The sequence below is a fragment of the Lolium perenne genome, chromosome 3 (genome assembly GCF_019359855.2).
Source record: "Lolium perenne isolate Kyuss_39 chromosome 3, Kyuss_2.0, whole genome shotgun sequence".
Lineage (NCBI taxonomy): Eukaryota > Viridiplantae > Streptophyta > Magnoliopsida > Poales > Poaceae > Lolium > Lolium perenne.
Genome location: NC_067246.2, coordinates 41,054,878 through 41,068,778, shown reverse-complemented (window position 1 = coordinate 41,068,778; position 13,901 = coordinate 41,054,878). Strand labels below are relative to the sequence as shown.

The 13,901-nt window shown below is 48.6% G+C and overlaps 2 protein-coding genes across 2 annotated transcripts; one reads left to right on the top strand and one right to left on the bottom strand.

Moving 5' to 3' along the window:
- Positions 1-1,195: 1,195 nt before the first annotated feature.
- LOC127340680 (uncharacterized) lies at positions 1,196-3,847 on the top strand. The gene is made up of 5 exons (XM_051366434.2): positions 1,196-1,426; positions 1,726-2,377; positions 2,460-2,621; positions 2,782-2,873; positions 2,961-3,847. The coding sequence occupies exons 2-5, from the start codon at positions 1,742-1,744 to the stop codon at positions 3,679-3,681; spliced, it is 1,611 nt and encodes a 536-aa protein (XP_051222394.1). The 5' UTR covers positions 1,196-1,426; positions 1,726-1,741; the 3' UTR covers positions 3,682-3,847.
- A 2,854-nt stretch (positions 3,848-6,701) lies between these two features.
- LOC127340681 (F-box protein At5g65850) lies at positions 6,702-8,053 on the bottom strand. The gene has a single exon (XM_051366435.2). The coding sequence runs from the start codon at positions 7,916-7,918 to the stop codon at positions 6,725-6,727; it is 1,194 nt and encodes a 397-aa protein (XP_051222395.1). The 5' UTR covers positions 7,919-8,053; the 3' UTR covers positions 6,702-6,724.
- Positions 8,054-13,901: the final 5,848 nt, after the last annotated feature.

Genomic DNA, 13,901 nt, shown 5'->3' with positions numbered 1-13,901 from the left:
GGTTGTGTTGTGCAGGTTCCACGTTGGCGCCGGAATCCCTGGTGTTGCACCGCACTACACTTCGCCGCCATCAACCTTCAACGTGCTTCTTGGCTCCTCCTGGTTCGATAAACCTTGGTTTCTTTCTGAGGGAAAACTTGCTACTGTATGCATCACACCTTCCTCTTGGGGTTCCCAACGGACGTGTGTTAATTGCACGCATCAACGACGAGATGGCGAAGGTCGGCACCCTATTCTCCGAGTAAGACGCGCCTGTGCAGCCGCCGCTGCCGCGCTACGCCACCGGCGTGATGCCGCCGGGCCTGTCGGAGGATGAAGCGCTTCGACTGGTGCTACATGACTCGATGGCGCCACCTCCACCGCCGCCACAGCCGCAGCCCTGGGCGGCACCACAGCCGCAGCCCTGGGCGCCACCACCGCCGCCACAGCCGCAGCCTCCTACACCTCCAGCACCGGCGGCGCGCCCGGCGTACGCTCCCCCGAATGGCTACTGGCCGTGGGCGATACCAGAGAAGTCCAATTTACCCCCCTAAACTTGTGTCAAAGTTCAGCTTACAACCCTCAATTTTACTTTGGTTCAACTTTCAACCCTGAACTTTAAAAACAGTTTTTAATCACCCCTTGCATGGTATTAAGCTGGTTTTTCTTGTACCGTGTATGTTGTATGTTGATCAGTTGGCACAGTATATAGGAAGAAAAACCGCTAACTGGCGAGAAAAAACGGTTCAATACATGTCAAAAAAGAGTAGAAGGTTCAATTCCGAACGGTTTATAGAATTTAGGGTTGAAGATTGAACCAAAGTAAAGTTGAGGGTTGTAATCTGAACTTTGAGACGAGTTTAGGGGGGAAATTGGACTTCTCTCAAAAAAAAAATTTCGGACAAAAAATGCGTCGTGCCACTGGAGTCACCCCTGACGCAAACGACGGCGATCGATTTCGACCATTTCAGCCGACGCAAACGGACGACCGCGCTGGAGATGCCCTTACGAAAACAGGCATCTTCGGTGCCACAGCTTTTACTTCGATAGAAGACAAGGCACAGTGAAGCAAGCAGACTGAGGTCAGTTTCGTCTTGTCAACGAATTGATGCGAGCAGGGGAGCAGGGGCACCACCGTCATTTCGCCAGCCGCCAGCTCCGCCTCTAGTGTCGACTCGACCGTTGGCGCAACGTTCCAATTTTCCTTTCCTTTCCTCCCCTCGCCGCACGCTCTCCTTCCTTCTTTACCGTTGCGCGACCAGCAGCTGGCTCCACAAACACACCAATCACACCGATCACCTGACCCCCGCCGCCGCCCCCATCTCGACCTTCCCTCCGTCCTTCCACGGCGCAGCCCTGCCGGAGAAGTTCTTCTTCCTGTTCCACGGCGGCCGGCCCGGCACGCTCCGTTCTGTTCTACTCGTCTCGTCCTCTCTCGCCCGCCCAGGTAATCAATCATCCTGTACCCATCGCGATCTTGCTTGTTCGGTCCCCCTGTTCTATACTGCTTCGATTTCGCCACGATCGTCTACAAGTTCCGCGGAGATTGGCGGAATTCGATTTAGCGATTTTGCCGAGTATATTGGTTCAGGATCGGGTAGGCGATTTTGTCTCCGATTTTGGTCAGTACGATGTCTTCTTGATCTAATCAGCGAGACCAAGAACTCGATTCTGCTCGAGGCGAAGAAACAGAGCATTCCACGACCGCGTAGCCTGATTCAGATCACACTTCTTCTTCCCCACCAGATCACCGGCAGCAGGCATGACGACGCTGTCGACGGGCGTGCTCCTGAAACTCCTGGACGGGATGAAGTCAGGCACGGCAAAACCCATCGGCGAGCACCGCACGGCGGTGCTGCAGGTGACGGACATCGTGCCGGCGGACATGGACGAGAAGGACCTGTTCCCGCGGCACGGCAGCTTCTACGTCAAGGTCTCCGACTCCTCGCACTCCATCTACGCCACGCTGCCGCCGGCGCAGGCGGACCTGGTGCTCAGCAACAAGCTGCACCTCGGCCAGTTCGTGCACGTCGACCGCCTCGACCCCGGCTCCCCCGTCCCGGTCATCGTCGGCGCCCGGCCGATCCCGGGGCGCCGCCCGCTCGTCGTCGGCACGCCCGAGCCGGGCAAGAAGGCCGCGCCGCGCAGGGGGTCCTGGGGGCCAGAGAACCACGGCGCCGCAGGGGTGCTCGCCTCGCCCAAGGTCGTCAGGCCCACCGCGCTTGATTTCGGGGATCGGACGCCGGTCAAGGAGAGGCCGTCGCCGTCGGCGCGGGGTTCGGCGTCGGTGAGGAAGAGCACCAGTGTCATGCCCAGGATGGTGAGCAGGTGCAGGAGCTTCGTCGCCGACAGGGGTGACCCTCCTCCGTCCAAGATCCCTAGGAGCCCATTCCCAGCTGTATGTGTGTTTGTCTGCCTGAACTGAACTTTACCCAAATTTTGCTTGATTCTGAAGCTCAACTGTTTGTGTGTTTGTGCAGGAGAAGAGCTCGGTGAGCTCTTCACGGGTGATGAGCAGGAGGGCCAGGGAGGAAGAACCCTCCTCGCCGAGCTCCGACGATGACACCGCGACGTCTTCCAAGAAGAGGCTGTCGTCTATCGCTCGTGTGCCAGTGCCGGCGAAGCTCAACGCACTCGGCAAGGTACGCTGTTTTCTGTCTGCCAGTCATAGATTTAACTGTCTGAAAATCGACTGTGGTCTGATTGCCAGCAGTGAAGCTGGGCTTGTCACTGGCTTCATTCTAGCTGCTGCGTGTGCGTGAATTCCGTATTGAACCGATGTGTGAAAAAATGTCGTTTCAGGAAGCCATGGAGCAGAGGGAGCAGGCTCAGAAGGTGGCGCTCGAGGCGCTGCGCAACGCGTCGGCCACCGAGAACGTATTCAGGATCTACAAGTATGTCCATCTTGCTCCTCGGTCCTCAAGGCAATTTGACAATGCATCGATGTGAGCTTACCAGAATTATGTTTTGTCATCTGTCAGGATGTTCTCTGATGTGAGCAAGACGGCGAGGGCGGACGCGCCGGCGGCCTGCTTCGACGGCTTCCTGAGCTTCCACCAGGAGGCGGTGCAGGCCGTGGCCGACATCGAGTCGATCCAGGCGGCCACCTCGATGGCCGCCACTGCCGCAGGCACAAGCGACGATCCCCCAGCCGCCGTAGCCGAGGAGGCGGCGCCGCCGCCGAACGTCCTGCAGGAGATCGCCCAGAACAGGGCTGCTGCTACGCCCAGGAGGCGAGGCCTGCTCGGGTTCGGCGGAGTGTCCAAGTCGGTGTCCTTCGCGCCGGGCACGCTGCTGGACCCTTCTTCGCGCCAGGACGGCGGCCGCAGCTCGAGCGCCAGCAGGAAGTGCCTCGCCGCGGACAAGCCCGACGACAAGAGATCGTCTGCTCCTCTCGGGGCGGCGGCGGCGCACTCGGCTCTTGGGTCGTCGCTGAAGATGGCGAAGCAGATGCAGGCCGAGGCCGGGAGCTGGTTCATGGAGTTCCTGGAGGCCGCGCTGGAGACCGGCCTGAAGAAGAGGAAGAGCAGCAAGTCGTCGGCGGCGGTGGGGCAGAGCAGCGGCGGATGTCCGCAGTCGCTGATGCTCAGGGTGATCAACTGGGTGGAGATGGAGCAGAGCGGCGGGGAGAGCCGGAAGGCCGGGCACCCCAGGGCGGCCGCCGTTGCCAGGAAGCTCAGGATCAAGGCCAAGAACCCCTGATTCCTTTGCTCGCAAGATGATCGTGTTTGTAGTAGGAATTGGTGGGTGTTTGTGCTTTTGTGATAGGAACAATTGTAGAAGAGAGTTGGATCATCCACCTGTTGGTGTATGAATCACATGTATGAATCACAAATTCGTTATTCTTTCGGAAATGCTTTCTGTTTCATCGTTGTTCGCTTACAGAAGCAATTTGCAAATTTCTATTGGAAAAAGGAAATAAGAACATCGCAGTATGCAGAACTTGAAATGCACAGCTCACTCCAGAAAGCCACAACCCCTCATCACTGGAGGTGAGCTCGCCATTGCTGGTGCACCCAGCAAGGTATGTGATCAAATTTCAGCACCCAGCAAGTAGATGCATCGGGACAGAGACAAGCAAACTACTGCAGAACTTCAAAATGCCAGTATTCCTGCAAGTTGATCAAGGGGGAAACAACTCATTTGGAACACACAGCTAGCTCTCCAGCTATTTTTTCATTCTCCTGTCAAAAGTTTCCCTGATACATTATAAGAATAGGTATGTTCACTACTTCAAAAAAAAAAAAAGAATAGGTATGTTCACTATTTTCTCTTTGACAACTGCATACATATTGTTCACAACATAAACAAATTGACTCTATTCTGGAAGAAAAACGGCTACTTGCATCCCCAAAAAACCAATACTCCTCCTGCCACTAGCTTTGGTTCATTATTTTTCTGCAAAAGAGACCAATAGTTGAGTGAATAACAAATCCTGTAAACTGCAGACAGAAAAGCAGATCAGTCATACTAATATTATGAATACAGTAGTTCAAATGCAGCTATCTCATGCAAAGGAAAGAAAGTGGGGAGCCTCAAGTCCAGCGAAGCATACAAAACTCAATTACACTCATAGACATCCGAAATTTCCCATTCCCCAGTTCTGAACAAGAACCATAATAGGGATTTCACTGGAAATGACGATTCAAGTGAGAAGTTGTTACCAAAATATCTCTGTGCGAAATAGGCAGCAAGGATAGAACTACTGAACGAGACAACAGGGCACGGACTAATTAGAAGAAATTTCCTACGACCAACTAGAGATTCTCTTGACAGGAAATAGCAGGAGCTCTGCTTTTGCTTATAATATACTAAAGGGAAAACTGTACAAAGACTGAGAGAAGTGTAGATGCAAAACAAGGCATAAGGAAACAAGAGAAGGTGTTCAGACTTCAGAGCGATTACTCTCCTAAGCGTGATCTGGAGTCATTAAATTATCACACATGGTAGTGGCAACGCGCTCTGTCTCTGGCATAACAGGCACATCTTCGAAACTTCTGTGGGTTTCTCTATTTCCGCAGGTGCCAAACAACATATGCGGCAACAGAGATGTGACCAACTAGAGATTTTCAGCGCTCTCTTTGAAAAGGTGTTCTGTCAAATGTTTCCATATGTAACAACAGCATGATTGATTGCGTTTGCATAGGTTCTGGCAATAAACATATGAGCACACCATGGAAAACATTACCAGCATTGACCTTTGATTTTCCAAACAAGATAACCTTATACTTCATTACTGAAAGGAAAAGAAGAGTGACAAAATCCAGAAACTACAACTGTTCTTCTGTCCTCATGTCAGTGGTGATAGAGGGGAAAAACCAACACACTCCTACTTTTTTTTAGGAAACCTCGAAATGGCAGGCCGTTTGTGCAGACTGTATATATCTAGGATCATGAATGTCAACTCCAGTATGACCTTGAAGAAGTGATTCTCTACAAGTTCTAATGCACATTAACAACCTATTCGTAACAACCTGCCACTGTTGGTACTAACGATAAGAACCTAATAGTTATGCTCACCTCACTATAAAATTCAATGGTCTTAAGTACATTCTTAACAGAATCTGATATCTAAAAAAGGAGAATCAGTGACTTTTGTTTCAAAGGAAATATTTGATTACCTCTTTAAGTATTTCGTTCTTACCAATACTAATGAGATGTGCAGATGTCATTTGATATTTCAGCTTGCCAAATCTTGTTGCATATATATTTCTATAACCAAATTTGCAAAAGTAACAGACTCTTATTCATCTTGCTAATATTCTTAGCCCAGTTCAGTTCCACCCGCGTACGTTTACAAGATCATTTCATATCCGCTGCATATGTTATAGAGTAGCAGAAATGGAAGAAACAAAATTTGAACAAGCATGAATAGCACATGTGTTGAAATATTGGGTCCACTTTTAGTGGCCCAAACTAGATTTCAGTTTTTCCTATAAATCTCAAAGCCCACATAGTGGCAGCCTTGTGAGTTTGAGCCCAAGTTGGTGGCAGCTCACTAGGGAGTGGCAAGAGGTGGGAAGTTTAGTCCCACATGGAAAGTTGCGAGGAAGTTAGACCACCTTATAAGGTGGGTTGTTCCACCACTAGTAAGTGAGTGAGAATAGGAGTGCTACACGCGCGCTCCTCCTCCTCCTCGCTCGTCTCGACTCGACACGACACGTCCCGACGCGCGCGCCGCGCTCGTGGTGAGTGGATTGAGCCTCGAGCCGGGAGAGCAGGTCTCCGGAACCGCTCGTCCTTGCGATCCTGTACGGGAGAGGGCGAATTAGGTTTTTGGGAAGCGCTCTGCGCGACTGCTCAAGCTCTTCATCACTAGTCGGGCGGTGCTGCCTAACGCCGTCTACTTCGACCCGTCGTCAACAACGTTGTCATCAACAATGTTACTGTTGCGACATCATTTGCTACACCTCCACCGCCACCTCCACCAGATCGGTACGTGCAACATATCTCGATTTGTTTAGCGATGGATGCTTTACCGTTTGCGCTGCTACTACTCATGTTGACTAATGCATCTAGTATGTTCGAATTTCACATGTTAGTAGTTGCTGCCATCATGTTTTATATTCTGGAATTAATCATGAAAATTGTGCCTAATTATCCAACAACATGTGCATTAACATTTGCATCACATAAGTGTTTAAACATGAAATGCATATAGACGAACAAATAGATTACTTAGTTCAAGTTCCCAACATGGAAAAAATCTTATAGATACTCACATTATTGGTAAGGATGGAGTGCATCACAGGCCTCGGAAAAAGCTTTGCAGCTTCACACGTTTGCGATCTTTCCTTTCGAAAAACACATGCTTAACAAGGCTTTCTTTGAAGGAGAGCCGGAGAACCTCGGGGTTCACACAAGCCTCTTGGAACTTATCCACCAGCTTGCCCTCTCTGTCACAGTGAAACAGGAGACCAGAATAGCTGCCACTTACGAGCATATCTCCATTCTCAGTCACAGCCATCAGGTAAAATGTTGTGTACGGAGCATATTTCGTCATCTCCACCACCGGCAATTGAATTATGTGCTTCAGTGACCATACCTCCATCTCGTAGTCCTGCAGCGCCCAGACCTGGACTGTCATGGTATGGCGATCCACCTGGTGGATGCCAAGCGTACCATCCATCCGACACAAATGTGCTTCTGCTTCATTGTCAGCTACAGGCGGAGATCGCATACACCTGAATGACTCATCCACCGTATCAAAAACCACTACCTTCCATTCGGCATCCAGGTAGTTGCCGGAGTACCAATGGAGGCAGTCATGTAAGAGGACAGACGGGTTATCCTGATCAAGCGGCCGAGCGTGGGCAATCCATTTCTTCACTGATGGTGAGGGCACTGAAAGCCCGATGCACCTCTTCTCCTCCAGGGAAGAACCCACGGTGAGAACGTAGTAGACAGCGCTGAAATGGCCATCTGGATGCTCCACGTAGAGGACGCGGTACTCACCGGACTGGCGGTGATGGTACAGAGTGACCACATTGCTCACATCCGGGACCGGGAGTGCGCACCACTGGCGGGTGGCCGGGTTGCAGATGTAGTAGAGGCGGTAGGTGCGGGACAGGAGGAGGAGGCCGTCGCAGGAGGCGCGGATGTAGTATTTATGGCACTCATCGTAGCTGCGGAACCCTAGGATCGGGCGGCGCACGGCGGGGGACTGCCGGAGATCGAAGGCGTCGACCGTGGCAGGGACCTTGCTGAAAGCGTTCCTGTTGAACAAGACCAGCGGGAGCGACGGCTGGCGCCGGTGGTGGGCGAGGAGGAACTCGGCGTCGCAGGCGAGGCGGCGCCAGGAGCGGCAGACCGCGCGGCAGCGGAGGATCTCCTTCGCCGGCAGGCGGTAGAAGATCTCCCACAGGACGAGGTCCTCCGGGAGGACGGGGGCGGCGGCGCGGTCGCGCTGCGTCCGCCTTACCCTCGCGGATTTCACCATGGTCGATCGATCTCACGCTGCACAGCCGCTGGCCGCCTCACGCCATTGGACAGACTGGAGCGAGAGCTCGCCGGCCAATCTAGGGTTGAAGAGAGGGTCAGTCGCGAGCGGCGTGGTGAATTGGAGAGGGAATTTTTTTTTTTTTTTGCCAAACACAGTATAGAAGTAGACACACGCACATACATTCACCCTAAGAACGCACGCACACCCTACCCTATGAGCACCTCCAAGAAACTGCCGTCCAATTAACTTCATCCGACGGGTCTTGAGATTGACGAGGTCACTACATGTGCCTCTTTATCGACAGGAACGTCGCCTCCCACTGGAGAATATTCTGTCTTTAATGAAACACCAAAGTGTCAAACCCGGGGTTTAAATTTTGGTGGGCTTGAGGTGTCAGTGCGCTCCTAACCACCCAACCACACGTTGGTTCTCAAATGGAGAAGGAATGCTGAAACCGTGAGAGCATCTCCAGCCGTTGCGCTCTCCACGGCCAAATTCGGCGCTAAATAGCGCCGGATAGGATGAAACTTTGGTGTGGGGAGCGCCGAAGTTCCGGCCGTCTCCCCGGGTAGATTTGACAAATTTCACAAATAAATGTTACAGTTCAGCGAATTTGACAAATTTTGCCGATATTTGGCTTATTTTTACAAATAAACGTTACAGTTCAACAAAACAAGCAAATAATTTGACAATTTTCAAACAAATCAAATGGAAACTTGTTGGTGTTGCCTCGAAGCCTCCATATGTGCTCCACCAGATCATCCTGCAGCTGTTGATGCATTGTAGAGTCTCGAATCCCCTGATGTAGCGATGAATGCAGCCCACGATGCCGACACCTGGTGATTAGGCAGTGCAAGAGGACCCTCTCTGTCATATGGTGCAGCTTGTTGGCTCAGAGGAACCGGATACTTTCGCCCATTCTCGATAATCATGTTGTGTAAGCAGACCTCCCACATCTGATCTTTGGACCACGTCAAAGCGGGGAACCGGACTACATCAAATCTCTGCTGGAGGATTTCAAATGCACGCTCGACGTCCTTTCGTAAACCTTCTTGTTCCTTGACAAACTCCACCTCCTTCGGAAGGGCTGGGCTTGAGATAGTCTTCACAAATGTTGTCCACTTTTGGCAAAAATAGTCATCGGCAGAATCACCAGGAGCTCCATATGCCAGCATCCGCATAGCCACCATGCACTTTTGGAGGGCGGAAAACCCTGCCATGCCGGTGCAATCCAACTTGCATCTGAAATAGGAGTCGTACTCTCGAAGGGCATACACAATTCTCACGAAGAGCTTCCGGCTCATGCTGAAACGACGCCTAAAAACAGCCTCACCGCGCAATGGGTCGTCGGCGAAGTAGTCGGCGTAGAGCATGCAGTAGCCCTCCATTCGCTGCATCGGCTTGCACTTCCCGTGACCTGGTGACAACCCACCATGGCGACTGATGTCTACGTGTGCTTCTATTCTTGTAGACAGTGTTGGGCCTCCAAGAGCAGAGGTTTGTAGAACAGCAGCAAGTTTCCCTTAAGTGAATCACCCAAGGTTTATCGAACTCAGGGAGGTAGAGGTCAAAGATATCCCTCTCAAGCAACCCTGCAATTAAGATACAAGAAGTCTCTTGTGTCCCCAACACACCTAATACACTTGTCAGATGTATAGGTGCACTAGTTTGGCGAAGAGATAGTGAAATACAAGTAATATGGATGATTATAAGTAGCAATTGCAATCTGAAATAAAAATGGCAGCAAGCGAACATGTATCAGAACTTGTTGGAAACGGTGTTTCAATGCTTAGAAACAAGGCCTAGGGATCATACTTTCACTAGTGGACACTCTCAACAATGATCACATAATTGAATAAATAAATGCTACTCTCAAACACTCTCTTGTTGGATAACAAACACCATTCATTGTGTAGGGCTGCAAAAGCACACCTCAAACCGGAGTAAACATGCTCCACAACTTCATAAAGGAATCACACACGATGCGCACACTGTCACCATCACACCGTGGAGAGTGACTCCGGAGTTCATATTAAAGTAACCTCTAGAGTGCATAATAGACAAGAGTAACATCTACATATTCAACTAGATTACAAAGCTCATGATCACATAAAGATCACACCATGGGAGAGAGAGATGAACCACATAGCTACCGGTAGAGCCCTCAGCCTCGGGGGAGAACTACTCCCTCCTCATCATGGGAGTCAGCAGCGGCGATGAAGATGGCGGTGGTTGATGACCCACAAGTATAGGGGATCGCAACAGTCTTCGAGGGAAGTAAAACCCAATTTATTGATTCGACACAAGGGGAGACAAAGAACACTTGGAAGCCTTAACAACGGAGTTGTCAATTCAGTTGCACCTGGAAACAGACTTGCTCGCAAGGGTTTATCAAGAGGTAATGTGTTTATAGCAAAGAGCAGTAGTGAAATAACAGCAGCAGAGTAACAAAGACAGCAGTAGTAATTTTAGTAAACAGCAGGATTAGAATACTGTAGGCACGGGGACGGATGACGGGCGTTGCATGGATGAGAGAAACTCATGTAACAATCATAGCAGGGCATTTGCAGATAATAATAAAACGGTGTCCAAGTACAAAGCAATCAATAGGCATGTGTTCCATATATAGTCGTGCGTGCTCGCAATGAGAAACTTGCACAACATCTTTTGTCCTACCAGCCGGTGGCAGCCGGGCCTCAAGGGAAACTACTGGATATTAAGGTACTCCTTTTAATAGAGTACCGGAGCAAAGCATTAACACTCCGTGAACACATGTGATCCTCACATCGCTACCATTCCCTCCGGTTGTCCCGATTTCTGTCACTTCGGGGCCATCGGTTCCGGACAGCGACATGTGTATACAACTTATAGGTAAGACCATAAACAATGATTATCTTCATGAAACAATAACATGTTCAGATCTGAGATCATGGCACTCGGGCCCTAGTGACAAGCATTAAGCATAACAAGTTGCAACAATATCATCAAAGTACCAATAACGGACACTAGGCACTATGCCCTAACAATCTTATGCTATTACATGACCAATCTCATCCAATCCCTACCATCCCCTTCACCTACAGCGGGGGAATTACTCACACATGGATGGGGGAAACATGGCTGGTTGATGTAGAGGCGTTGGCGGTGATGGCGGTGATGATCTCCTCCAATTCCCCGTCCCGGCGGAGTGCCAGAACGGAGACTTCTGGCTCCCGCGACGGAGTTTCGCGATGTGGCGGCGTTCTGGAGGGTTTCTGGCGACTTCCACTTCTCCCCTGGCGTTTTTAGGTCGAGGCGAATAAGTAGTCCGAAGGAGGGCGTCGGAGGCCGGCCGAGGGGGCCACACCACAGGGCCGCGCGGGCCCCCCCTGGGCCACGCCGCCCCATGGTGTGGGGCCCTCGGGCCTCCACTTCAATTGCCCTTCTGGCTCCGTTAGTTTCCTGGGAAAATAGGGCCTTCTGCATAAATTCCGAGGTTTTTCCCGAAAGTTGGATTTCTGCACAAAAACAAGACACCGTGAGCGCTTCCTCAGAAAACAAACGTTAGTCCGTGTTAGTTGCATCCAAAATACACAAATTAGAGGCAAAACAATAGCAAAAGTGTTCGGGAAAGTAGATACGTTTTGGACGTATCAACTCCCCCCAAGCTTAGCTTATTGCTTGTCCTCAAACAATTCAGTTAACAACTGAGCGATAAAAGAACTTTCACGAACACATTTGCTCATATGATGTATATATTCTCATGCTATGGCTAATACTTAAGCAGTTCATAATGAGATACATGCAAATAAGATCATTTAACAGCTATGTCAATCATGGAGAGGTACCAACAATTAATAAGAAGCATCATGAATCATGTATATAAGCAGGATTGCAATGTTCATAAGAGAGTATGATAAAGTGGTATCTCGCTTGCCTGTATTTGGTTGGCAAAACATAAATACCCGGGCACCTCTGGAGTTCATAGAAAGACTAGAAGTAGTGATTGTCAAAAGATAAATGCATCAAAGTTATACCACAATCAATCATATTTTGAGACAAGCATATTATACTAAGAATGACAGTTGTGCTCTCAAGATAGTGCTCAAAGAAATAATGGAGACACAACATAAAAGCAAAAGATTGACCCTTCGCAGAGGGAAGCAGGGATTAACATGCGCTAGAGCTTTTCATTTTTATAAAGATAGGAGTAAAATTATTTTGAGAGGTGTCTGTTGTTGTCAACGAATGGTAATGGGTACACTAACTACCTCGCCAACCGGACTTTCAAGAGCGGCTCCCATGAATTATTGCATATTTATTTGGCACTCCTTCCAACCTTTCTTTCACAAACCATGGCTAACCGAATCCTCGGGTGCCTGCCAACAATCTCATACCATGAAGGAGTGCCTTTTTATTTTAGTTTTGCTATGATGATGACACTCCCCCCAACCTTTGCTTACACAAGCCATGGCTAACCGAATCCTTCGGGTGCCGTCCAACAATCACAAACCATGGAGGAGTGTCTATTTAAGTTAATTAATTCGGGACTGGGAATCCCATTGCCAGCTCTTTTTGCAAAATTATTGGATAAGCGGATGTGCCACTAGTCCATATGAGAGTCCGTCAAAAGTAAATGACAAGGTTGAAAGTTAAACACCACATACTTCCTCATGAGCTATGAAACATAAACACAAATTGAGAAGCATTTTGAAGGTTTTAAAGGTAGCGCATGAGAATTTACTTGGAATGGTTTGAAATGCCATGCATAGGTATTTATGGTGGACACTATGGAATAACTTGGTTTTCATGTGTTTGGAAGCACGAGCAGCGTTCCCGCTCAGTACAAGTGAAGGCTAGCAATAGACTAGGGAGCGACAAATCAAGAGAGCAGTAACTGTCATAATCATGCTTGCGGCAAAATAAATTAACGGAGGCATAAAAGTGATACAAGAACTCTGAAGCAATATAAATCATCGAGGCTTAATTGACTTTTTGTTCAGTCATATGCATGCGTGAGCATGTGCCAAGTCGATATAAATGAATTATTCAGAGGAGGATACCACAATGCCATACTTACTTACTTATGAATAAAACAATGAAAACAAACATACATGACATGCTACTCATATTAATAGATTGGAGCTAAACATGAGAGATCATAAACTACTAGACTTTCTCAAATAACATATACCTCACATGAACCAACTAAGCATGCTCACATGGATGAGTATATGTACAAAAATGAAAACAAATAGAGTTCATACCAGCCTCTCACCCCAATCAGATTGTCGTAGATCGTCATTATTGCCTTTTCACTTGTGTAGCTTGGATAATATGAAATGAAAGCCACGCTCCAGCCACCGAATACCATTGAACTCATAAAGAACTTTACAAACCAAAGAAGAACAGCAAATATTTTTGGTGTTTTCAAATTGCAAATAAGAACAAGAGGAAACAAACAAACAAAGCAAAATCTTTTTGGGTTTTCTTATAGCAAACTAGCAATAGCAAATAAAGCAAAACAAATGCAAGAAACCAAAGCAAACAAATGGTGAAGAGAAACAACAGAAATATTTTTGGTCTTTTTGTGTTTTGAGAAGGAAACAAAACAAAAACAAGAAATAGCAAACTAAATGAAACACAGAAAAGCGAGATGGCAGAAATCTGCCAAAACCTGACAGCAGTACAGAAATCGATTTTTACAAAAATCTTACGTTGCTCAGATCGAAAAGTGTTCAACTAATGAAAGTTAGATAACAACCTGGGGAACCTGCACAAAAATTTGCAGCTCAAAATGACGCTCTGGCTATTTTTTACGATTTTTACAGTAACGTTCCAGAATCTGTTTTCAGGCAGCACTTCCCCAAATATCATCTTCCTCTCATTAGAAAATCACTCAAACGAACAAAACAAGTATGTGCAAGTATCCAGCAATCATAATATGCAAAGAATGAGTGATGCCGGTATACCTCCCCCCAAGCTTAGGCTTTTGGCCTAA

Coding starts and splice junctions, on each gene's coding strand:
- LOC127340680 (XM_051366434.2), top strand. CDS start 1,742: ATGACGACGCTGTCGACGGGCGTGCTCCTGAAACTCCTGGACGGGATG. Junction 2,378..2,459: donor CTAGGAGCCCATTCCCAGCT/GTATGTGTGTTT, acceptor GTGTTTGTGCAG/GAGAAGAGCTCGGTGAGCTC. Junction 2,874..2,960: donor AACGTATTCAGGATCTACAA/GTATGTCCATCT, acceptor GTCATCTGTCAG/GATGTTCTCTGATGTGAGCA.
- LOC127340681 (XM_051366435.2), bottom strand. CDS start 7,918: ATGGTGAAATCCGCGAGGGTAAGGCGGACGCAGCGCGACCGCGCCGCC.